This window comes from Rhinoraja longicauda, chromosome 15 (assembly GCF_053455715.1).
Source record: "Rhinoraja longicauda isolate Sanriku21f chromosome 15, sRhiLon1.1, whole genome shotgun sequence".
NCBI classification, from domain to species: Eukaryota; Metazoa; Chordata; class Chondrichthyes; order Rajiformes; family Arhynchobatidae; genus Rhinoraja; species Rhinoraja longicauda.
Genome location: NC_135967.1, coordinates 27020775 through 27046170, shown reverse-complemented (window position 1 = coordinate 27046170; position 25396 = coordinate 27020775). Strand labels below are relative to the sequence as shown.

At 39.8% G+C, this 25396-nt stretch overlaps 1 protein-coding gene across 2 annotated transcripts in view; it reads right to left on the bottom strand.

Moving 5' to 3' along the window:
- Positions 1-283: 283 nt before the first annotated feature.
- cstf2 (cleavage stimulation factor, 3' pre-RNA, subunit 2) overlaps positions 284-25396 on the bottom strand; it is a 46861-nt gene continuing 21748 nt past the window's right edge. For both annotated transcript variants that reach the window (XM_078412345.1, XM_078412346.1), the window contains 6 exons: positions 20798-20939; positions 18585-18877; positions 8979-9199; positions 8329-8412; positions 5427-5550; positions 284-1376 (listed from right to left, as the gene is read on the bottom strand). In XM_078412345.1, the coding sequence (XP_078268471.1) occupies positions 5428-5550; positions 8329-8412; positions 8979-9199; positions 18585-18877; positions 20798-20939 (863 nt within the window). In that variant the 3' untranslated portion in view covers positions 284-1376; position 5427. The remainder of the gene's footprint in view (positions 1377-5426; positions 5551-8328; positions 8413-8978; positions 9200-18584; positions 18878-20797; positions 20940-25396) is intronic.

Here is a 25396-nt window from a genome sequence, read left to right as displayed (position 1 = left end):
GGCTGTGGGGTAGATTGTAATTGGGAGCAATAGACAAAGGCTGAGATTCGGAGAAATGTTTAAGAACATGTTTAAGGAAGGATCCCAACTGAGATGTCACCTATTATGTCATCCAGAGATGCTGTCTGACCTTGAGATACTCCAGCACTTTGTGTTCTATGCAAGATTCCAGAAACTGCAGTATCATATCTGCAGAATATTGTTGATCAATATACCCTTAAACCCACAAAGCAGAACAAAATACACAAGTCTGATTTGAATTTGTAAAATCTGTCCACCTGTATCAGTCAGAGAATAGAATGTTCAAAACAGTTGTCTGCTTGGTGGGCACGCTGCTGGTCAAACTGCTCCCAAATCATACATCCATCTACTCAAAAAAAATATCCAGAATGCTAAGAGCTGCTTTTCTAATCCTGCCAGATGTAGATTCAGACTGCCAGTGGAGTGATGTTCAAACAGTTCTAATTATTCATCACTTGGGGAGGGGGAATACAATATTTAGAATTTTAGGATTATACTGGTACCTCTCAGAAAACATGCAGCATGGTTAAAGTTCAAATCATTTTCCATATATTTCTGGGTACTCGGTTAATTAAGCTATTGTGGAATCCCTCTCTAAGGTATGCACATTGAATTAACTGTAAAGTATATGATTTTTATGTTTACACAACTTGCTATAAATAAAGATACAAAACTGAGTATGGACATTGAGATGAAATTTATTTCCGTTTTTGTTTAATGTTGCAAGTGTCACATTTTTCCAACATATTCAATAGCAACCAAGAACACAACTGAACCTTAATGCTAATAATCATCAGAAAGTCTTAATGGCTGCAGCTGCAACTTGTTTTCAAAAGAGGGGTGGATATAAAAATAAACATAACATTTTGAAAAATAGAAAGCATCAGTTCAGTGGTAAAACTGCTACCCTGTGGAAAAAATGGAGCATGTTTTTATGGTGGGCAAATGTAGAGATTTAATATATTCAGAAAACACACATCTGCTCCATTTTCCGTTGATTTTTTTAACCCAATGTAATGCCACATCCAACATAACATGAAGTACGTATGTTTTTTTGCTGAAAATTTCTTTAAACCCCTAATATACCCACAAAACAGTCCTGTTAGTTTTTCAAATTTCCTTCTCTTGTCCCATATATTCAATGCATCAAAGCTTTATGATAATTTTTTTAACAAAGCGGGTAAAGGAAACACATTCGGCGAATAAGTGTATCCATAATCATAAAGTATGTTTAAGGTTTTCTTTTCTTCAATTAGTTGAAGCAAAGGACAACTCCACGTTTTACACTGCCAGTGTAATAGGTAACCAGAGAAATAATCTTCCTTGAGAAGTTGACAGTCCGCAAAATATCCATTCTGAAAGACAAAAATGGCAAGAGTCAGGGAATTCTTATAAACACAGCCGAAAGTGCAGACTGGAAACTTGTTTTCATCACAAAAAAAGTAAACTGAGCTGGACTGATGGCAGAAAAATTCCACATATACTTCACTCAATTATGTTCTGCAGAGGTGAAACATAAAAATTCTAGCCTGATGTTACATCTAAAAATATGATCTCCAGCTCTTAAATCCTACGATCACGAACCTTGATAAATTTAGTTCATTAGTTTTGATCAAACATTGGAATTCCTAAACATACACTAATAAAATGTTGTAAGTGCAGACCATTAACATGACCATTCAAAACTTTGATCTATTTTCATAAATGTTTCCCTTCCGCCAGCCAAGTACTGCAAAACCAACTAGACCACCAAAGAATTCCTTTGGTCTTTGCCCACAAATATCATCACTATAGTGAACTAATGCAGCTAAAAGTTAGATTTTATGACTGAAACACCTGATCATGGAGAGAAAAAAATCCATAAAATTCACCATTTAATATCCACAAAAAATCAATCCTACAATGGGGCCTGCAAATCTGTGCATGTCTGAGATACAAATTGCACTTAGTTAAGCTTGTGAGTGCTGTTACCTATCATTGCCAGGTTATTATTTCAACAGCATACATCAAATTACACAAATGATCAAATCACCATGAACAACTACATGCAGTGTTCTTGGTTAAAATTCTATAATCGTGCTCAGGACCTGAGAATTATGCTGGGGTATGTATTCCACATGGTTAGACGCTTAATTATATTTGTTAACTTACATAAAGAAAGCCACTTAAATGTACAATATTCACAATGCCCTTTTAGGCTGCTGGTATATATGCAAGTCTTGTATGGTGCAAAGACATGAATAAAAGCATTCGGTGAGGTGATGTGGAGAACGAACAAGACCAGTATATGGGAAAGGCACCACCTGGTTAAAATAGCAACACAGCCACATCAATAAAAATTTAACACATTGCTTGATGGACAAATATGGTGTAGCGATCCATTTCAAATGATCAAAGACCAGCACATCTCCTGTTACAACTGCAGGATATCCAGAAAAGGGGATACTAGTCCAACTGTTGGCTGTTGCAAGTCCAACAGCCAATACCACATCAGTTGTATAATTATTTATTTTGAAGAGCAAATTGACTTGGAAAAAGATTTCAGTAAAGTGGATTACAGATGAAATAATTCAAATTTTATTTGGTTAAATAAAATTGCAGTAGTAACACTCAAAACCAAATAAGCTCAGTAAATATGGGGCGTCAGGTTCCAGGTGACCCAGGTTCAATCTTGACCTCCAGTGCCATGTGTTTACGTGTTCCCCTTGTGACAGGATGTGCTGGCTGGTGGGCTAACTGGTTGCTGCACATTGCCTCTATTGTTGGTGGAGAATCAGGGTGGAGTTACAACAGTACAACACAGGAACAGGCCCTTCGACATCTGTTGAACACGATGCCAAATTCCTCCATTCTTTGCATATACCTGTGCCTGTCTATGAGCCCCTTAAATGCCATTATCGTATCTGCTTTCACCACCACCCAGCAGCATGGTCTAAGCACCAACCACTCTGTGTGTAAAAATAACTTGACCAGCACATCTCCTTTGAACTTTCCCATTCTCATCTTAAAGCTAGATACTCTAGTATTTGACATTCCACCCTGGGGTAAAGATTCTGAATGTCTACCCTATCTATGCCCTCATAATTTAATACACTTAACTTCTATTAAGACTCAACTTAGTCTACAACACTGCACAGAAAAAACATCCAAATTTGTCCAGTCTCTCCACCTTCTAATCCAGGCAGCATCCTGGTAAATCGCTTTTGCTACCTCCCCAAAGCCACCACATTCTTCCTCAAATGGGGTGACCAACATTGCTCACAATACTCTAAATGCAGCCCAACCAATAGTTTTATAAAGCTGCAACACGACTTCCTAATTTTTATACTCAATGCCTTGAACAATGAAGGCAAGCACACCATACGCCTTCTTTACCACCCTATCTACTTGTGTTGCGATTTCCAGGGAGTTGTGGATTTAGACCCCCAAGATCCCTCTGCTGTCAATAATTGTAGAATTTTCCCTTACATTTGACCTCCCAATACCTCATTACTTACCCAGATTAAACCCACCTACAATTTCTCCACTCGTTATCCTTCTAAAATCATCATTGTTTTCAAATTCATCTTTCTTATCCCTTTAACCTTCATCTCAACAATACAGAGAAAACTGTGCCCCTTCAGATCTGGCTTTTTGATAATTCCTAACTTTAATCAATCCAGTACTGGTGGGCATGGCTTTTGTTGCTAACCCCCTAAGCACTGGAATTCCTTCTCCAAACCTCCGCCTCTTTACTTCTTTCTTTTCACATGAAGGCATTTCTCAAAATTCTTTCATTAACTTCCAGCAATGTTTGTTCTGATGAACAGTCTTGGACCCAAAACGGTAACTTTTCGTCTTCCCACAGATTCTACCCAACCTCCTGAGTATTTCCATTTTGCTGTTTTTATTTCTTATATCTCTTGAAGCGGGTTTGTCAAATATTTGAGCAGGTTTGTTTTACACAGATTTGTCAAGAAGAGCTATTACAAGAAGAGCTTAACAAATGATGCAGAAACAATGTCACCATTAAAAGTAAAATTTAATGTACTCAAAGGGAAAGAAATATTAAGTGAATTATAGTCTTAAGCACAATCGTGAATTGAAGTGATATCGTCTTACACATGTTGTATAATTTGATGACAATCTCACCTGTCAACAAATTGAGCTGAAATTCAAAATTAATCCAGTTCAATGAATCTTAATAAGACTGTAGAGAAGATTTACGAGGCTGTTGCCAAGACACGAGGGATGAAGTTATACAGAGGTTCGGCAGGCTCGGACTTTATTCGTTGGAGTGCAGAATGCTGAAGGGTAATCTCATAGAGGTGTATAAATTCATGAGGTGCATAAATATGGTGAATCCACATATTCTTTTTCCTAATTTGAGGAATCTAAAACCAGAGAGCATAGATTAAAGGTGAGGTGGGAAAGATTTCATAGGAACGTGAGAAATAACCTCTTCACACAAAGGTGATACATACATGGGAATAGCTGCCAGACAAAGTGATGGAGGCAGGTACAATAACAATATTTTAAAAACGTTTGGACAAGTACATGGATAGGAAAGGTTTAGAGGGATATTGGTCAAACACAAGTAAAGAGGACATAGGCATCCTAGGGCGGCACGGTAGCGCAGCGGTAGAGTTGCTGCTTTACAGCAAATGCAGCGCCGGAGACTCAGGTTCGATCCTGACTACGGGTGCTGCACTGTAAGGAGTTTGTACGTTCTCCCCGTGACCTGCGTGGGTTTTCTCCGAGATCTTCGGTTTCCTCCCACACTCCAAAGACGTACAGGTATGTAGGTTAATTGGCTGGGTAAATGTAAAAATTGTCCCTAGTGGGTGTAGGATAGTGTTAATGTACGGGGATCACTGGGCTGCACGGAATTGGAGGGCCGAAAAGGCCTGTTTCCGGCTGTATATATATGATATATGATATGATATGAATAGTTGTTTCTGTGCTGAATTTTTCAAAGACTATAAAGTCTTTCTCCTCACTCTAGTTCAGTAAACTGAGCAGAGTTTCAGAATATGAAATTATATACTTGACTGGTTACATTCTTTGATGGGGCATGTTTACAAATTATACATCTTGGGAATAACTATTTCTTAATCCATAACTATACTGACATAGACACAAAATGCTGGAGTAACTCAACGAGACAGGCCGGTCCTCTGGAGAAAAGAATGGGTGACGTTTCAGATCGAGATCCTTCTTCAGACCCGACCCGTCTCGACCCGAAAAGTCACCCATTCCTTCTCTCCAGAGATGACGCCTGTCCCGCTGAGTTACTCCAGCATTTTGCATCTACCGTCGATTTAAACCAGCATCTGCAGTTCTTTCCTACACACTATACTGACATATGTTATTCCTAACTTACAAAGTTGAGCATAGCCAAATGTTCAGTGACTTCTCAAATTTACCTCAAGGAGCTCCTGCAGATTTTTGAATCTGTTCTTTCAGGATAAGGATGCTCTGTCTCTGTTCTGGGGGTAGCATGGCGATCTGTTCTGGAGTCAACTGGAGAACCTGCATGATCAACGCAGCCTGGACCAAACAGAAGTAGAAACCGTGTCAAAAGGAAACAAACTAATACTTCTATGTCATAGCTTCTTTAATTATACTGAACGTAATGAATGAAGAAATGAAAACATATGGCATTTCAAGCCCAATCATTTTGATAAAATGTCTAAAAATAATTGCAAATCCCATGAACCATATTGTAGCAAACATAAAAATAAATATTGCTATTTAGAAATAGCAGTTTAAAATATTTTTAAATACCTTACCATGAAAAGGAAATATGAAATCTTACTTTCATTGACAGTCTATTGAATTGACTCTGGGTCTGATGATCATTAAACTCACAGGCTACTTGTAGATTATACACATGGGTCTTATATATATGTGCAGGGACCACAAATGAAGGGGCCATGTTAGGCCAATCTAACATACTGGGTAACAATCCAAATCAAGGTCCACATCGATCTTTCTGCCCAGATGTACTGTATTGGCAGACATCCGTTATGAGAACATGTGTAAATGTCAAACACATGTCTAAACATCCAGTACAATATTGGAGGGTACAAGTACAGTGCCCTCCATAATGTTTGGGACAAAGACCCATCATTTATTTATTTGCCTCTGTACTCCACAATTTGAGATTTGTTATAGAAAGAAAATCACATGTGGTTAAAGTGCACATTGTCAGATTTTCATAAAGGCCACTTTTATACATTTTGTTTTCACCATTTAAAATTACAGCTGTGTTTATACATAGTCCCCCCATTTCAAGGCACCATAATGTTTGGGACACATGGCTTCACAGGTGTTTGTAATTGCACAGGTGTGTTTAATTGCCTCCTTAGTGCAGGTATAAGAGAGCACTCAGCACCATCTTTTCTCCAGTCTTTCCATCACCTTTGGAAACTTTTATTACTGTTTTTCAACATGAGGACCAAAGTTGTGCCATTGAAAGTCAAAGAAGCCATTATGAGACTGAGAAACAAGAATAAAACTGTTAGAGACATCAGCCATACCTAAGGCTTATCAAAATCAACTGTTTGGAACATCATTGAGAAGAAAGAGAGCACTGGTGAGCTTACTAATCGCAAAGGGACTGGCAGGCCAAGGAAGACTTCCACAGCTGATGACAGAAGAATTATCTCTACAATAAAGAAAATTCCCCAAACACCTGTCCAACAGATCAGAAACACTCTTCAGGAGTCAGGTGTGGATTTGTCAACGGCCACTGTCCTCATAAGACTTCATGAACAGAAATACAGAGGCTACACTGCAAGATGCAAACCACTGGTTAGCTGCAAAAATAGGATGGCCAGGTTACAGTTTGCCAAGAAGTACTTAAAAGAACAACCACAGTTCTGGAAAAAGGTCTTGTGGACGGATGAGACGAAGATTAACTTATATCAGAGCGATGGCAAGAGCAAAGTATGGAGGAGAGAAGGAACTGCCCAGGAACCAAAGCATACCGTCTCATCTGTGAAGCATGGTAGTGGAAGTCTTATGGCCTGGGCATGTATGGCTGCTGAAGGTACTGGCTCACTTATCGTCATTGATGGTAGTAGCATAATGAATTCTGAAGTATATAGACACATCCTATCAGCTCAAGTTCAAACAAATGCCTCAAAACTCATTGGCCATTCATTCCTGAGCGAGACAATGATCCCAAACATACTGCTAAAGCAACAAAGGAGTTTTTCAAAGCTAAAAAATGGTCAATTCTTGAGTGGCCAAGTCAATCACCCGATCTGAACCCAATTGAGCATGTCTTTTATATGCTAAAAGGGTATTAGCCCCCAAAACAAGCATAAGCTAAAGATGGCTGCAATACAGACCTGACAGAGCATCACCAGAGAAGACACCCAGCAACTGGTGATGTCCATGAATCGCAGACTTCAAGCAGTCATTGCATGCAAAGGATATGCAACAAAATACTAAACATGACTTTCATTTACATGATATTGCTGTGTCCTAAACATTATGCCCTGAAATGGGGGGGGGGGGGGGGGGGGGGCTATGTATAAATACTGCTGTAATTTCTACATAGTGAAACCAAAATGTATAAAAATGGCCTTTATTAAATCTGACATTGTGCAATTTAACCACATATGATTTTTTCTATTACAAATCTCAAATTGTGGAGTACAGAGGCAAATAAATAAATGATGGGTCTTTGTCCCAAACATTGTGGGCGGTATGTGGCTATACAACATTAGTCTACAGTACTAGTGTGTGCTAGCCTGTCATGTTTTTAACACTGCTCAAGATAAAGTATTCAATGCAGGAAGCTGAAAGGAATATGAATCATAATTCACTTGGCCATTTTATGCCCAGTTTGCAAAAAGTACCAAAATAGTTAGTATTTTTTTTCAATCAATATCTTTCTTATTTAGAAACCCATCTTTGAAGAATAGTCCAGTGTACTTCAGCCTCTATCATCTCTCCACACATAGGATAGGAAAGGTTTAGAGATATGGGCAAATGCAGACACATGGAATTATCTTAGATGTGGCACTTTGCCTGCATGAGCGAGATGGGTCAAAGGGCTTGTTTCTTTTCTGTATGAACCTATGATATAGAAAGTTGCTTATCCCACTTCCTGTCCTTCAAGTTTCTAATTTACAAAATGGCTTGTATCCACAGATCAGAAAAATTGAATCGATATGAAACAGAATGCAGCACATTTTGGATAAACGTGGTAACAGCTTTGACCTAACAATTACTGGCTATTAATTTAATACTGAAACATGTTTGTGGAAATTAAAGCAATATAATTTCTGCAGAGTACTTCTTTAGTTTCCAAACCTTTTCATGGTCTTGTGGTGTCACTTGAGTCTGAGCAGGACTGAATCCTCCAGGTTGACCTGCAGCCACCGGGTGAGCAGGGCCCTGACAAAGTGCAATAAATGCAAATCATCAACAGAAGAGCATCAGCATTTGGTTGGAAGGTATTTTCAGTAATTTCTTAGCACAATGTCCACCAGAACCAAGCAAGAATCTCATGCGCTGCCTAATCAGCATAGGTGGCGTCATTATCTACACCAACAGAACACATTCGTAGCAATACAAATCACTGGTACAACCCCTACATTCAGAATTGAACACTTAAAATATTCCATGGAGATCAAAGAAATACGTTAAATTGTAGCGTAAACTTGCACGATAGACAATTTGGATTTCCAACTCCAGAAGTCACAACAATTTATTGATAACATTTTTAACCTAAAATAGAATAACATAAAGGGATATGGGTCAAACACAGGCAAATGGGACTGGCTTAGATGGGGCATCTTGGTTAACGTGGTAAGTTGAGCCAAAAGGCCTGTTTCCATGCTGTTTGACTATGATCAATCTGAGGAATATTTTCTGAAACATTTTAACATAACCAGCACCACTTAATACAATAAATTAATGCTGGAATTGCTATTCACCACCAATTTATTCAATTCTCTTACCTGTCGAGGTGGAACAGGTTGCTGTGATCCTTGAGGGCCACCTTGCCCTATCTGATGGGTACCTGGGACTTGAACTTGTAGTCCTCCTGCTATTGGTCCCCTTGGATTTGGGATTGGGCCCTGGATTGGCCCAGGTCCTGGACCTGGTCCTGGTCCTGGGCCAGGCCCTGGTCCTCTTGTGTCAATACCTCTCGCATCAATACTTCTGGGATCTCTTGCACCTAAGCACAAATTAGAAGTATAGTGTTACTCTTTATAGTTTGAGAGTCTTAATAGCTATGGTATTCAACACCATGATAAACCTATGTATAATTCAAGTTTTATTTCCATATTCAAAGTAAGCTTTCCACATTAAATTTGTTCATTATTTTCCTCGTATTGTTAAGTTAACAATGGAAACGAAACTCAAATTAAAGACCACTGACATGAATCATCTTTTTCTCTCTCTGCAGACAATGCCTGACCTGCTGAGTATCTCCTGCATTTTCTGTTTTTAATTAAAATTATAAAGAAGCAGCAATGCCCAATTCTATTTTGTTTCCTTATTGCTACAATGAAACCAGCATTTAATAGAGAGAGAAAAAGCACTGAAATCCGTCAAGCAATAGCAAAGTGTTATATATGTGTTTTTAAAGACTTTTCCTCCAACAAAAGCATATCCGCAATTATTTGCATTCATCTAAATAATATCATCTTTTTTTTTGTCCATCTGCATCAAATCAAATAATCTACTCTGACAATATTACACTACCTCAACGCTGCAATGTGGTATCAAACCACATCCTTGAACATGACTTTCAACCATGTCTTATTATTAACTGAGCCAAACTCACTCTTACAGGTATCCTGTTGACAAACTGCATGGAACAACCTCAGTGTTCCAAAGGTTCAGAGGACATCGCATTGGATGTCCAAAAGTAGTTTAAAAGGAGCTGTTGAAATTCATGTGAGGAAAGACAACTCCAGATTATGGATTCAAGGCCCTCTTTTTTTTCCTTTAAAAAAAAAAGCTTGTCCCAGTTCAAATATTCAACTCCAAATTCAACAGCCGACTGCTGAACTACCGACATTTCTCAGTGTATGCACGTCTAAGTTTATTTCTGAACAAACATTATTGTAAACTCACTAACTTCCCTTTGCTGGGGTTTTGTCAACAATGGTCTGTCATTCAACTCTGGGAGTCCAAGGACAGTGTGAAGTTGCTGTAATTTCCCTGCACTCATTGTGGGAAATTCGCCAGATAAACCTATGAAAGCAAGAATGTCCATCAATTTTATAGACAATAGACAATAGGTGCAGGAGTAGGCCATTCGGCCCTTCGAGCCAGCACCACCATTCAATGTGATCATGGCTGATCATTCTCAATCCTGTTCCTGCCTTCTCCCCGTACCCCCTGACTCCGCTATCCTTAAGAGCTCTCTCTAGCTCTCTCTTGAATGTATTCAGAGAATTCGCCTCCACTGCCTTCTGAGGCAGAGAGTTCCACAGATTTACAACTCTCTGACTGAAAAACTTTTTCCTCATCTCTGTTCTAAATGGCCTACCCCTTATTCTTAAACTGTGGCCCCTGGTCTGGAATTTTAAAGAAGTAGAGCTTGACAGGTCGCTAAAAAATCCTGGGTATTTGGCTTAGGCAGCTGTCCATTTTTCTGAAGAATTGTCCCAACCTGAAATGTCACCTTTCAATGTTCTCCAGAGATACTGCCTGACACCCTGAGCTACTCCAACTCTATAGGTCTTCTTTTATAAACCAGCATGTGCAGTTCCTTGCTTCAACTATTAATTTTTCTTCACTGTTTATTGGGAGGGTTTTTCTGGCCTATCCACATGACAGCAATATATTGAGCAAGGGCATGTTCCTTTGAGTATTGGATGACGTTGGGCAGCAAGTCAAGACGTTGGTACTTGCCCCAAAACTTGACACTGTGTTTGGTCTGATCCAGCACCATACAATTTAGAAACAAGGGCCCAGAAGTTGTGCAGCTCTGCACATGATCCAAATGGCATTCAATTACTTACATTCTCGATTTGGAATTGCATTCGTTACTCAGAATCCTGAGATGAACATCCACATGCTACTAAAAAGTGCTTTGGCAAATTGATGATTTTGTCCATATAACATTAGCATTGCAAATTCAGTCAATTAGCAAACTTGTTGCTTTGCATACATACTACTTTAAATATTTGTTCAGAGATACTTAACTGAGAACTCAGAGGGAGATGATATCAATGAGTGAAAAAGAGGATAGAATGTAAGGCTGCATCTATCCGTGGAAGATGAGAGCTTAAGAGAGCTTAAGAGAAAGATCTGTTCAACATATGGACCACTATCCCTTTGTGGCAAACCAAAAATCCAGACATTAAATCCAGCTCACCGACGATACAACTGATTTGCATGACAACAGATACAGTCAGCGAGGAGAAAAAAAAGTTACTTCATTTGGTATGATTAAACCTAAAATGGAACAGGTTTCCCGATATGCAGCAACATTGCCACAATGAACTGCTGACTATAAATCCAGCTCTAATGAGTGACAATTGAAAATTGAGTCACTGGACTGACCATGTATGGCTATTCATCAGATTTAGTTTCCTCTGCAGCATCTTAATAAAGTTGTCAATTCCATAAAACAACACATAAGGATTCTTTGAATTCTGTGCTTTGAGGAGAAATGAAAGAAAGAAGACAGTAGCTTTCCTGTTCAGCACATCAACAGACATTAAAGGACCACTGCAACAACAGCCTGGGAACCTAACATGAATCCAGTAAACAATTGTCCCTTGAGCAAAATACAAAGTGCTAGAGGAACTCAGCAGGTCAGACAGCATCTGGTCATCTGTTTCGGGTCAGATGTTATCTGTCCATTCCCTCACCAATGGTTCCCTCAGCTATTGAGTTCCTCTAGCACTTTGGGTTTTGCTCAAGATTCCAGCATCTGCAATCTCTTGTGCCTCCAATAATTGTCTCTTTTTGTACTAACCCATTTGTAGATAGAAAATTCCTATTACAGCAATATGAACAAATGCATATATAAATATGCCTTGTAAATCTGGCCTCCTAAGTTTGGGTTATAGATTCATAGTTCCATTTTATCTGCACATGTTCAAGTAAGAGATAGTTGAGCTACAGATAACATAATTCTTTTGATTCATTCTTAAATTACTCTGGTATATATTTAATTCCTGAAGTGGTTTAAATGCAAACAAATGCATAAACATTTGAATCAGTTTTCTTTATGATGATATCATACATTAAGAAATATACAAAACCGAACAAGTGCATTCAGCCAATCATATAAATGCAGACCCTTTGAAAGGGCAATTCTGCTTGCGTCCAAAGTCTTATTTTCAGCTCATAACCCTGGGGGTTCTGGGTCCCCCAAGCTCAATGTGCAAATTGTCAACAACCAAGAAAAAATCAATTTTCCACCACCTGCGGGATATCATTTCAAAAATAAAAACGTCTACAATTGTACATGTAACCTTCTGAGGATATTCCATACATTTTCATGCAGATTTGCGGGTTTTACCGATTACAAAACCTCAAGTTCTTTGATTGTGCAACAATATTTTCAGTAATGAGTCCGTCAACAATTAAAGTGTTAGTAACCTCAGTAATTTAGAACATCCAATAAATGTGTTAAATTAACGCTGTTAAGCATTCAGAGCAGATTGCTCAAACGATAATAAATCACTTAGTCCTACAAAAAAAAAGCTGTAGAGAGTAAAATAATAACAAATTATAGGGAGTCTAGGTTGGCTCAAAGAATCAGATCCTTTCCAAAAAGATAGTGACAAACGACATGGAAGTAAATTCTGCCCTGAAATCTGGCAAAAAAATCCACCAACGGCCTTACAAGCAAACCTTATAGCAAATACCAATCATGTGTTTTCCATTAAATAATGTATTTAAAATAATCTGCACTTACCTATTTTAGTAATGCATTGCTAAAGGAAGTTAGATCAATATTTCACCAATGTGTAACCTTTCCAGTATTTTCGTTAAATGTGAAAATGTACTTTTCAGCAGCATTGTGAAAGATGTCCCATGCAGAAACTGTGAGCCAACCTACAGAATTAAGAGGGCAGCTGGACTAGTTTTTTCTCACCCATGGGTGCATTTAGTTGATGTGCATTCGGATAAGACCCTCCACGAGGGTCTTGCTGAGCAATATGAGGTTGGGAGCATGGATCATGCTGAGGTCCATGTCGAGAATCGTGAGGTGGAATGCTGCGGGGATCAAATGTACCTAGGAGGCAAATAACTACTAGTGATGGCCGGGAGTGAGAAGGCTAGGGGAGCAAAAAAAAAGAGAACAGGGAGGTGCACAAGCAAGCAAAGGTGATTTGTTTTAAAGCTGCATTTGTTATCAACATTAACCCATGATCATATTCTCCCCAGAAGAATAACTTAATCAATCATAGATTGGATTCTGTTGATCAGCAATAGTAACTTTTAAGAGTATGATGTCTTTTAAAATAATTTTCTGTTATCCAATAAATACTGTTCAATGTAAATGAGAGTGATATCTACAAAATAAATTGAAGAGGATCTGCATGGTTCTAACCAGCAAGTCAAATTATTATTTCTTGCAAAACACTTTTGTCTGTTCTGGAATTTTTGCTACCAATTTCCAACATTTACTATTTTCCTTTACTATTTACTATTTTCCTTTTATCATTACCAGATATTTTGCTCAAATGACCATCTAATTTCTGGGTATTTATTTCACAAAATGCTGGAGTAACTCAGCAGGTCAGGCAGCATCTCAGGAGAGAAGGAATGGGTGACATTTCGGGTTGAAACCCTTCTTCACGTTTCGGGTCGAGACCAGTCTTCACGTTTTGGGTCGAGACCCTTCTTCACGTTTCGGGTCGAGACCCTTCTTCACGTTACGGGTCGAGAACCTTCTTCACGTTTTCTATCAAATTTTCTATCACTCATTTTACAAATTTAGAACTAATTTAGTTTCATTGAAAATATAAGCTATAAATTCATTTATAAATTTGTTGATAAAAAAAGCAAAAAAAAGTGTGAAGCTATTCACATCAAAGCTGCTATGAGGAATGAAGGCTTCAGTGCACAATTACGCAGAAATAAATAATCAGTTTCCACACTAAACTTACTAATAATTGCTATCTAGATATCCTAATGGAAGATGGAAAAGAGTTAAACTATATTCCTAATGTAGGAGGAAAAAAACTGTAAAACCTCATTTAAAAGTGTTACTTGGAAGATTCTCTACTTTATTGGAAATTATAGCTTTATGCTATTTCTGATTAAACTTACTATTCTGATGTGATAAGCATAAAGGGGATGTCAGACAAAACCATGTCAATACCTGATAGGGAATAGTTCTTGAAAAGTAAACCCAGCTGAGATTTCTTCCTACAAAATGCAGAGATCCAAGCATGAAAACGTCCAGTTGGCTTGATACATTCGTGTCATATTTGGCATATATCCATGTTTTTCCTGTTCCCCACAGGCCTCCAATCAAAAACCAGTTCAACTGCATTTAACTAATGCTTTTAGTTCAATTTTAATGCACTCGGGACATTAATTACTACATTTATGAAAATATGCGCTAAATGTGTGGATCTGCACAAAGAATAGCCTTCAACAGTGATATTCTCTCCAGTTTCTCCCAGTCAAATTCATGACTAGTTGAATGTAATAAAGGTCTACTTAACTGAACAAAGAGCATTTGCATTTGAATAAATGTGCACTTACTTGGCTTTATTTTCATCATCTGAAGGTATCCCATTACATTTAACAAATAATAAAGTACTTTAAAAAATAAAGATTGGTGCAATTTCAGAAATCTGCTGGGCAATTGCATGTGATCTTTCACATCCACGTCAGAGGGAAGATATGGCCTCACTATTTCACCTGATAAACTGTATCACCAACTGGTAGCATTTCCTCAGTGCTTATATATTACCCAGAGTCTATATCCTCTGGGGTAATAAATGAATTTCAGCTACAACTGAGTGGTTTCACTGAAATACAGCTGTTAGATTAGAAAGGATAACATTCTAGTTCCAAGTTCAGTCTCGATATCAACAACAGGTTTTATTTGATCCACCTGTAGCCATGTACAAACACACAAATACATGTAGGCGGGCACAGCTTCCTTCAAATTTGTGGACAATAGTATCTCAGGAGATGCACACATGGTGTTAGATCTTTGCAGCCCTTTAAAAAAATACCTGCTAACATTTTCTTAGTGGTGAAATTGCTTCAACTTCCAAATTCTGGATCCTTCCAAAACTACGAAGGAGACATATTTAAGCATTGGTGGACACTGCAATCCATAATATATCCATTACTATATCAAGATGATGATAGCTTGCAAAGGCTGGCATGTACATCAGCTTTGTGAATGGATGTCAAAAACTACCTTCATGTGGACTATTTATCAGTCATAAAGGAATTATTTCCATTAATCTTTCATTGCTCTGCAACCACAGGATAATCCATCTTCTGCCATGGGATAGATGCCCAGGCAACTGCCATGGGATAGATGCCCAGGTAACTGCCATGATTCAATCTCAATGTGGAATTCATATTTAGAGAAATCATGGCTTGGGGACAAGTTAAAATTTCACATGTCTCAAGTAATGAGCCCAAAAAACAGGTGTTTTTTGAGCAAACCAATCTGTCCAATTATCACCCAGAAATGTAAATGGACAAGCCATAAGAACGTTGGAAAATCTGTGGACTAGGAGAAGCTCTACAACATACAAGGCAGTAAAGAATTATGGTGGTCTGTTTTGCTCAACTCTATAAATTTGACTTGCATGCCATGAAACACACTTCCTCCTGTTTCTGAATAAATGCTGAATAAGTGCTGGAGTAATAGAATACAATGTTACATGGGATGCATTTTATAGCTATAAGATTCAGTTAGATTACACCAAAACCTCCATTTGAACTCCTCTAAGCAATTCTTCATTCCTTCCCAACTTGCGCCAATACAAATAAGTCATCCTTGTACAAGTATGCTTTAGTTTTGACAAGACCATGATTTTGAAATTCTCACGGATTAAAATACTTCTTTCTGATCTAAAATACATGCTACCTACAGAGCAACATCGTAGGAGTTTGCTCCTTGATATACTGGGCTTTCTGGGTCTGTGCAGATATAGCCCTGGCCATAAGGACAGCAGGCAACATGAGATCTCGAGGAGCAGGGCAAGGGAGTCAACAATTGAGGGGTGGAGGGGGGAAGCTGCTAATCAGAACTCTCACTTCTAATGTGCCCCATCGTCATTATCACTCTTGGTACTCTCTTGCATGGTTCTGCCAGCAAAAAGTTTAAGAGCACTTCATAAAAGCACAAACCCAAGGCAACAATATTAATTATCCTATTAAAGTTGGCAAACATACCACAAATGCCCTTTGTCTATATCTGCAAACATTTACTGGATTGTTGTGCTTGGCCTTCTGTGCACTTGGCCACTCCCTGTCGGAGCACATATAATTGCACTGGGAAACATTCAAATATTCTTTGCTGCTGCTGCTCTAGAAGAACTAGGTTCCTAAATGACCTAGACTGCAGTTAAGCGCATATAACTAAATAATACCTTTGATTTGAACCAGCATCTGCAGTTATTTTCCTATAACTAAATAAGAGTCTGCAGGATTCCGTGACTCACGATGCAGACTTACCACTATTATCCCACTCTCTGCACTAAGCACATATCTCTGGCCTGTGGAACACCATGTGAAAATTAATCTATATGTCCTACTGAACATGTGTGACTATCAATGCTGATAGTAGGCATGAGTTGCATGAAGGTATAGTTTTAGAGGGAATAACCTCCTTTGAGGAGTCATTCTTTATCATCCCTCAGTCACATGTCTCGTTAGATAGATGAAAGCCCAAGGAAGACTGAAGTATGAATAAGAAGTTTTAGGTCGAGAACGAGAAATGTAACTTTTTGAGAGAAAATTCTTTCTGCAGTTCGCCATCACCACCTGACATAAGTTTCAGGCATCTAGGACATCACCAGGATGCTGCCTCAGCAGGGTAGCTAGGGAATGAGCTCTAGTTTTCCACCTCTTTGTGATGCTCAATGATCTCTTCTGGAAGGAGGTAAAGAGAAAAATAATGGCAGATCTTGAACAGCTGAAAAGGTGAAATTAATCAATGGTGAAGATGGGGGAAGAGGCAAAATATTGTCTCAAGATAAGATTGCCAAACATATTGGGATAAGAAATTAACAGAAAGGATGGTTAGACATTTAAATTGCGCAGGTGTGAAGAGTGAATAAAAGGGGTTGGATTATGGTGTGAATTGCCACTGTGATCACCTGGTATGATTTGGGAGAGTACTGAATTGTTTGCAGCATTGAATTCAGGAGGGTCAAATTGCAGCAAGTAAGTCCTGAAGTCACTTTCAGCCACTCATTCATTTTGTTGGTTATAGCTTTCTTCCTTATTTCAGCAAGATGACATTTTCAGCAAGACTACTGAATTCGAATGCAGTTTTGGAGCATTTGTGGAAAATTTCCCAGAGGTATAGGTAATTTCAGATACCATACACATTTGTGGTGTGGGAATGTACAGGCAGTGATATTGCGTCAAACCAGAATATTTTTTGTTGAGCTGGATTAAATTTGATCAAATAAATGTTATGCAAATTATAACTAGACATTTCATCAAAACCCAGCAGCGTAAAAAGAAACGTAATCTATCTGATAGAATGCCAAACTGCCACGGCTTCCACCTCTACACCCCTGTCAGCATTAATGATCCTGGTCCAACCACATTGGTGCTATGGCCAAGAAAACACACCAAAGCCTCTGCTTCCTCAGAAGAATGAGGAAATTGAACATGTCTTCAGAAACTCTTACCAATTTCTACATATGCACCACAGCAAAGCATCTTGTGAAGATGCATCGCAACTTTGTTCGGTAATGCCTCTGCTCAAGATCCCCCAAAATTGTGGAGTGTAGCAGATGCTGCCCAATCCATCACACAAACTAACCTCTACCTATTGACTCTATCCAGACTTCACGCTGCCTCTGGAAAGCAGCCAAAATAATCAAGGCAATTGATATGATGAAAATGTCTTTTCATTTTTAATTTATATTTTCAATGTTGTGTCATTGATAAAGCTGCAATCATTTTTTCTCAGATGCTAGAGTACACTCTAAACACTTGCTCACTGACCAACTTCTCCAGATACAACCAAGATGTGCAATATAATACAATAATCTGTTCCCTTTCACAGAGGAATTATTTTACATGTTCTTTTATACCTATATAATTTCCCCCCAAATCATCCAACTTGAGGATTCTTCCTTTTTTACAGCAATTTCCCTCAACAGGTATAACTGCCTAATAGGTATTCTGATAAACACAATACCAAAGGCTGCTGTGTGATTTGCCAGGCTGAAGATCCACTTTGAGCCAACATCAAAGGAATTTGTTTTTTTTCTTTCTCCCCGTCAACTATCCTGTAAAGTATTTCACTTATGCGAGAACAATGCAAGCTGCAGACAACCCTGGAACAAAATAATGGTTGTTTTGTACTGTTCTTAGAACTGAATGCTGTGGAGAAAGATACATTAATTTTCCTCTGCTTTGCACTAACTTGCCTCTAGATTCATGAGGAGGTCCACGCTGATCCATCATTGGGCCCCTTGGATCTCCCATCATCCCTCTTGGATCACCCATAGGCCCCCTTGGTTCAACAAGTGGCCCACGTGGTTCACCCATGGGGCCCCTTGGTTCACCAATGGGTCCTCTCTGTTCTCCCATCAGCCCTGGTCTCATGTCAAGTTGCATGCCCCGTGGTTCATGGGCATTTCTAAGTTCTGGAGGTCCTCTACCATCATGGCCAGGAACATGATGTAGGGGTGGTCCCTGATGTGGTTGCCCAATATACCCCCTGAAAAACAGAAGACAAAATTACACAAATATACAGAAATGTTGAAAATTATTAACACTACGAAATAGTAATGAGCCATTTAATGGGAATAACATTTGAATCATGTAAAACAATATTATTACCTAATTATAAAAAGTAAACCAAGCCAATCAACATGGAATCAAATGTGATTATTAGCAATACATTTTGAAAAAACTCAGGAATTGATATGACCAATCCACAAGTTTAAATCTAAATTTATCATGGCTGAAAATGGTATTACTGAGATCTCCAAGTTGTCAATTTGTGCAGATTAGACCGATAATATGAGAATATGATCCATCCATGTTTGCTGTTCCACTTTGTGTCTCATTATGTAAACCAGCATCTGCAGTTGTTTCTACATATGGGAAGCCTTTCTGAACAAGCAGGCTGGAAATAATCTGTCACTTCACACAAACTACTAATTGTCTCCCATGAAAATACCATAGAATGCCTTTAATTAAAAATAGTAAATTTATCTAGCTGAGTAATTGCTCGGTTGTAGCATAGCCCAGGGACTCCCTTATATAGACATAAGGGATTATAAAGTATTATAAGGTACTATACAGTAACACAATCCCGTCCCCACCCCATTATAATCCATGCAACAAATTAGTGCATGAACAACTTGTTTTCTTTTCCAGCGCTTTTTTGTTTAAAAAATGGTCACCCATGCAGAGCAATTCATTACATTTGAACTATAAAATAGCATCTATGAAAATAAGGTCATATGGTCTTAAGGAATAGGAATAGAATTAGGCTATTCGGCCCATTCAATCATGGCTGATCTATCTCTCCCTCCTAACCCCATGCTAATCCAACGTGTGGCGGCGCCTAACGGCTGCGGCTCGCTGGCAGTCTGTTCGTCTTTTTTCCTTTTTTTTTGTTGTGTGTCGGTGTTGGGATGGTTTTTGTTTTTGTTTTTTGGCTGTGTATGTGTGGGGGGTGTGGGGGTGGGGTGGGGGAAACCTTTCTTTTTTAGGTCTCTTCCTCACGGTGCGGGGCACGGCTCGGCCGCGGGGCCTTCCATCGCCCGCGGGGCCTTCCATCGCCCGGTGCGGCTCGACCGCTGGACTTAACAGTGCCCGGTGCGGCTCGGCCGCGGGGCCTTCCATCGCCCGGCGCGGCTCGGCCGCGGGACTTTACATCGCTGGTGCGGCTCGGCCGCGGGACCTAACATCGCCCGGCGCGGCTCGGCCGCGGGACCTAACATCGCCCGGCTCGGCCGCGGGACTTAGCAGCGCACCACGGCCGCGGGGCCTTCCATCGCCCGGCTCGGCCACGGGACGTTTCAGCGCCCGGTGCGGCTCGGCCGCGGGGCCTTCAATCGCCCGGCTCGGCCGCGGGACGTTTCAGCGCCCGGTGCGGCTCGGCCGCGGGGACTTCCATCCCCTTGCGGAGACTGTGCGGGTCGGTCGGGGACGAGCTGTCTGTCCGTGGGCGTGGGGAAGAGAGTGGAAGTTTTGTTGCCTCCATCACAGTGAGGGGGTATTTGGAGTCACTGTGATGGATGTTTGTGTTGGGGTCATGTGTCTTGTGTTCTTTTTTTTTGTGTGACTGCTGGATATGTAATTTCGTTGGGTACCTCGGTACCGAATGACAAATAAAGCTCTGTATTCTGTATGCTCCTGCCTTCTCTCCACAACCTCTCACACCAGTGCTAATCAAGAATCTATCTATCTCTGCCTTCAAAATATCCACTGATGGCCTCCACAGCCTTCCGTGGCAAAGAATTCCACAGATTCACCACCCTCTGACAATGATATTAACATCAGCATAAGTACACTTGAGAAATAAATAATTGTAAAAATATCTTGGATTAAGTCTTGGATCAACTCAGAATTATATAAGGAAATACTTGACAGGTGACAAACAAATACTTTACAGTCTGGCACTTACCTTGGTTCCACCTCCCCAGTGACAGAAAGCAAAGTCCCTCCACGCGGGTCATTTGGTGCATCTCCAAGCAACCCTCTTGGAGCTGGAGCCACACCTACAGGGGGACCCCGCTGCATGTTGCCTCGGGGGTCCTGCATGGGGACTGAAAGGGAAAAGGAACCACTGTCAAAAGATTTGTCAAATGTGTGCATGAAATTCTATTTTATAAATTCAGGCAGTAGACAACTGAAACTCTTTCTGACTTCATGGAGCATAGATGATTACTTTCTGCATGGTGAACATTTCATATGAGGCCTGCTCCCAAGACTTAAGTTTAGATCATTCTTAAAGGTAGTCTTTAAAGATGTGTGGACAGAGCTTAAGGATGATTCAACCACAGATATCCATGGTATATCACCTTTGGAACCTATTGGTACCTGTGCCCATCATTCGACACATGCAATTGTATCTTATGGTATGCTACAGCTGACTACGTTAGCACAGTTATTTGAGTTAGCTATTTGAGAATTGAATGATTATGTTCTGTAAAGCTCTAACACATGAATTATTTAAAACAATATATTTAAATTGTAAATGTATATGAACCATTCAACCAAAGCAAATCAAACATTCAAATGTACTATAATGATTCTTTTAAAAACGCATTGTCATTCAACCATCCGGCGACGGTGAAGCGGCAGCATTTCCATTTTCAACATACACCGATCAGCCAAAACATTATGACCACCTGCCTAATATGCTGATGGTCCTCCGTGTGCAGCCCCATACGCAGCAGGGTGCGATGCACTGTGTATTGACACATTTCTTCCGTGACCACCATTAAAATTTTCTGTGACTTGTGCCACAGTAGATCTCCTGTCAGTTCGCATCGAAGAGCCTTGGGCGTCCAACACCCTATCACCAGTTTGTGGTATGTCCCTCCTCGGACCACTGTCGGTAGGTACTCACCACTGCTGACCAGGAGCACCCCATAAGCCTTGCCGTTTCAGAGATGCTCTGACCCAATCATCTGGCCATAACAGTGGCCCTTGTCAAAGTAGCTCAGGTCTTTACTCCTGCCCATTTCTCCTGCATCCAACACATCAACTTCAAGAACTGACTGTTCACTTGCTGCCTAATATATCCCACCCCTTGACAGGTGCCATTGTAACAAGATAATCAATGTTATTCACTTCGCCTGTCAGTGGTTTTGGCTGATCGGTGTATATGCTGTTGTCACTTTCCCCTAGCTAACAATGATCTATTCTACATTGTCTGATCCACATCCCCTTTAATGTCTCATTTTCACACCTTACCCATCCATATCTCAGTGTCTCCCCTGACTCTCAGTCTGAAGAAGCGTCTCGACCCAAAACCTCATACATTCCTTCTATCCAGTTGCTGCCTGTCCTGCTGAGAACTCCAGCATTTTGTCTATTTTCCATATCTAAAAATTCATTGTAATATAGCATTATGGTTAATGTATGTATTGATATTATGTATTGCTATCTTCCTTTTTTATATCTAGTGACCATGTAACTTGAATTAAGGCTGTAGTCTCTTAAAAGAAGCAAATATTGAAATGTTTTTATCTATGAAGCCTACTTGTTAACATGTGGAAGTTCTATGAGATTGTGAGGGAAAGACATGATATGTTTATTATCAGTGTAAACACTGCATGGAATGGAATACTTTATTGTCACATGTGTCTAGGCACAGTGAAATTCTTTGCTTGCAAACCCAATGTATACAAAGAGCAGCCAGCTATGGCGCTGACAAAGTTACAAAGCATGCCGGGCTCCTCCCTTTGTTCTCTCCCCCCCACAGTGGTTCCCCCACACCAGGTTCTCATTGTCCTTTGTTCACCCTTCCCTCCATTGTCCATTGTTCTCCCCCCACACCGGGTCCTCCATTGTTCTTCCCCTCCCCGCTCACAGCGGTCCCCCCAGGCCGGGTCCTCCATTGTTCTTCCCCCTCCCTCACGGTAGTCCTCCATGCTCTCAAGCATCTTGACCCAAATGAAAATGGTTTCTCACTTCCAATGTTATTAACACATTCTTTTGTGAGAAATATAGTATCCAGTTATAACTAAGTTATAGCTCTCTTATTGTAAATCTAGAAAAAGCCAGATCTAATCAATAATTGCCTTCTTGAAATATTTCAATAAATATTGGCCAGAATAAAAGTTCTTAACTTTATGAGAGTATTAAGGAAGAGGAGGGAAAAGTAAACACCAAGAAGTTGAAGTCTGTATTGTTGTCAATGGCACAGGCAAATAAGGCCCGACAGACAGACTTTAGGAAACAGATCACTAACCAGAAACTTAAAAGATAAAAATCTCTGTTTCAATATCAATGCCACATATTAATGAGCGCAGAGCAGATAAATGCACAGTTGGAGAAATGGTGTAGAAGGAATGGCTTCATAATCCTGAGGAATTAAGACAATTTTGGAGAGTTTAAGCTGCTACAAGCTTATGGCTTGTACTTCAGCAGGAATTAAACCAATATCCCCATGGGAGGATCAGCGAGTGCTGCTGGGAACCTAGGGTTCCTAAACAGAAGGGAGAAAAGTCAAGCTGGAAGCAGAAGGTAGGGGCTCAGATAAGGGGTTATTTAGAACAGCAACAAAAAAATCAAAGGCAATTATACAGAGTAATGGAGACACAAGAGACTGCAGATGCTGGAATCCTGAGCTAAATATAAACTGCTGGTGGAATTCAGGGTCCCGACCTCAAACGTTGTCTGCCCATTTACCACCACAGATGCTGCCCGACCCATTAAGTTCCTCTAGTAATTAAAAAATATATAGAGTTATAACGGTACTGAAAACCACAATGCATGGGAGATGAGCAGTGTACTAGCACAAGAGTGCATGTGTAAACAGAGTCAGAATAATTAAAAATAAGATAAAAATAAAGGTTCAAGAGAAAAAGGAACCGTGGAAGACAATTCACAATGGACATGGAAAGTTTATGGACATTACCGGGGTCAATGGAAATGAAGTAACAAGTAAATTTGGTTTATTACGCTTGTAAGTGAATGCACGGAGTGTGGTAAATTTGGTCAACTATAGGCACAGATAACTGCGTGGGAATATAATGTGGTGGCAATAACAGAAGCTTGGTTCAAAAAAGAATGGTGCTGGTATTTAACAATGACTCCAGCGAATTATCTTTTGGATATTAGTATAGAAATGCATGAAGCCCCAGCTTATACTGTCTTCACAAGTTGAGCACGACTTCTTGCTTTAACAGATTCAGAATTCACGGTTCTTGCTTGTTCCATTTCTGAGGTGTACTTTTGTACATACTTCCTTCCAGAATTTTACTTTTCCATTTAAATAAACTAAACTAAGAAAAAAACTGTACAATAGCCAATATCCCAAGCCTATGCGAGGAGGTATCACAAAATGCTGGAGTAACTCAGCAGGTCAGGCAGCATCTCTGGAGAGAAGGAATGGGTGGCGTTTCGGGTCGAGACCCTACTTCAGACTGATGAAGGGTCTCGACCCGAAACGTCACCCATTCCTTCTCTTCAGAGATGCTGCCTGACCTGCTGAGTTACTCCAGCATTTTGTGATACCTTCGATTTGTACCAGCATCTGCAGTTATTTTCCTACACAAGCCTCCATGAGGAAGTAATAGCAAAAGCACCAGGTACAGATAATACACCTTGCAATTAAATCAAGACTGCTCTGCTTCAATGACCACTCAGCTAGCTGATGATTTATCTGTAACAGTGGAAAGATGATAAAAACTGAGAAGGATCTGTATTTAAAACAGCAGTCAGTGGGGTATCAATTTAGTCGGTTCACTTATCCGAGAAGCACGGAAACACAAGCTGAGTTGGAAGCCTGTGAGTTGAGTATAACACGTAATTTATTAGAATTTATTCATAGTATTTGTAAATGGTATAACACAATGTCAATAAGGCTATAAAGTTAAAGATTTTCATTCTTAGTCTTGTTATCAATCACAAGTTCAATCTTAGGGGCCAAACAATTGGGAAAAAGTCACATCCTGCATTCTGAACCCGCTAATTCCACAAAAACAATGGCACGGAAATCTATAACTGTTTGTCAGTGGCATTTTCTCTCAACTGATGAATCAATCCTGTCCACAGTGAACACTTTTTAAAAGCTGCAAGGTTAGAGTTAATGATTATCAATCAACAAGAGTGGTTAGAATACCACCACTGGCCTCACTGACTTACCCAACTGATTTGACTAGATTTGTGTGGTGAGAGAATAGTATGATAAAAATCTATGGACATATTTACCACATCTGTTCATGGCAATATTGCTCGAACTGGTGACACCACATTCCCTCCAGATGCAAGATCTTGTCTTCCAACTGAAAACATGCTGTATAACATTGTGTAGTAACACAAATGATTGATATGGGCTAGATCTAAAAAGGATAAAGCAGCTCAAAAATTGATGTCACGGTCAATGGGTTGCTGTGAACTGCAACTACACAGCCCAGCATATTCTGCAGCCTATGACCAATCTGGCGTCGAGAAGAGCAATGCCAGAAACTGACATCTATACAAAAGCAGAATGCTACACAGGGAATGAAGAGAAACCACAATGGAGGGCACGCAGAATCAAGGTACGGAC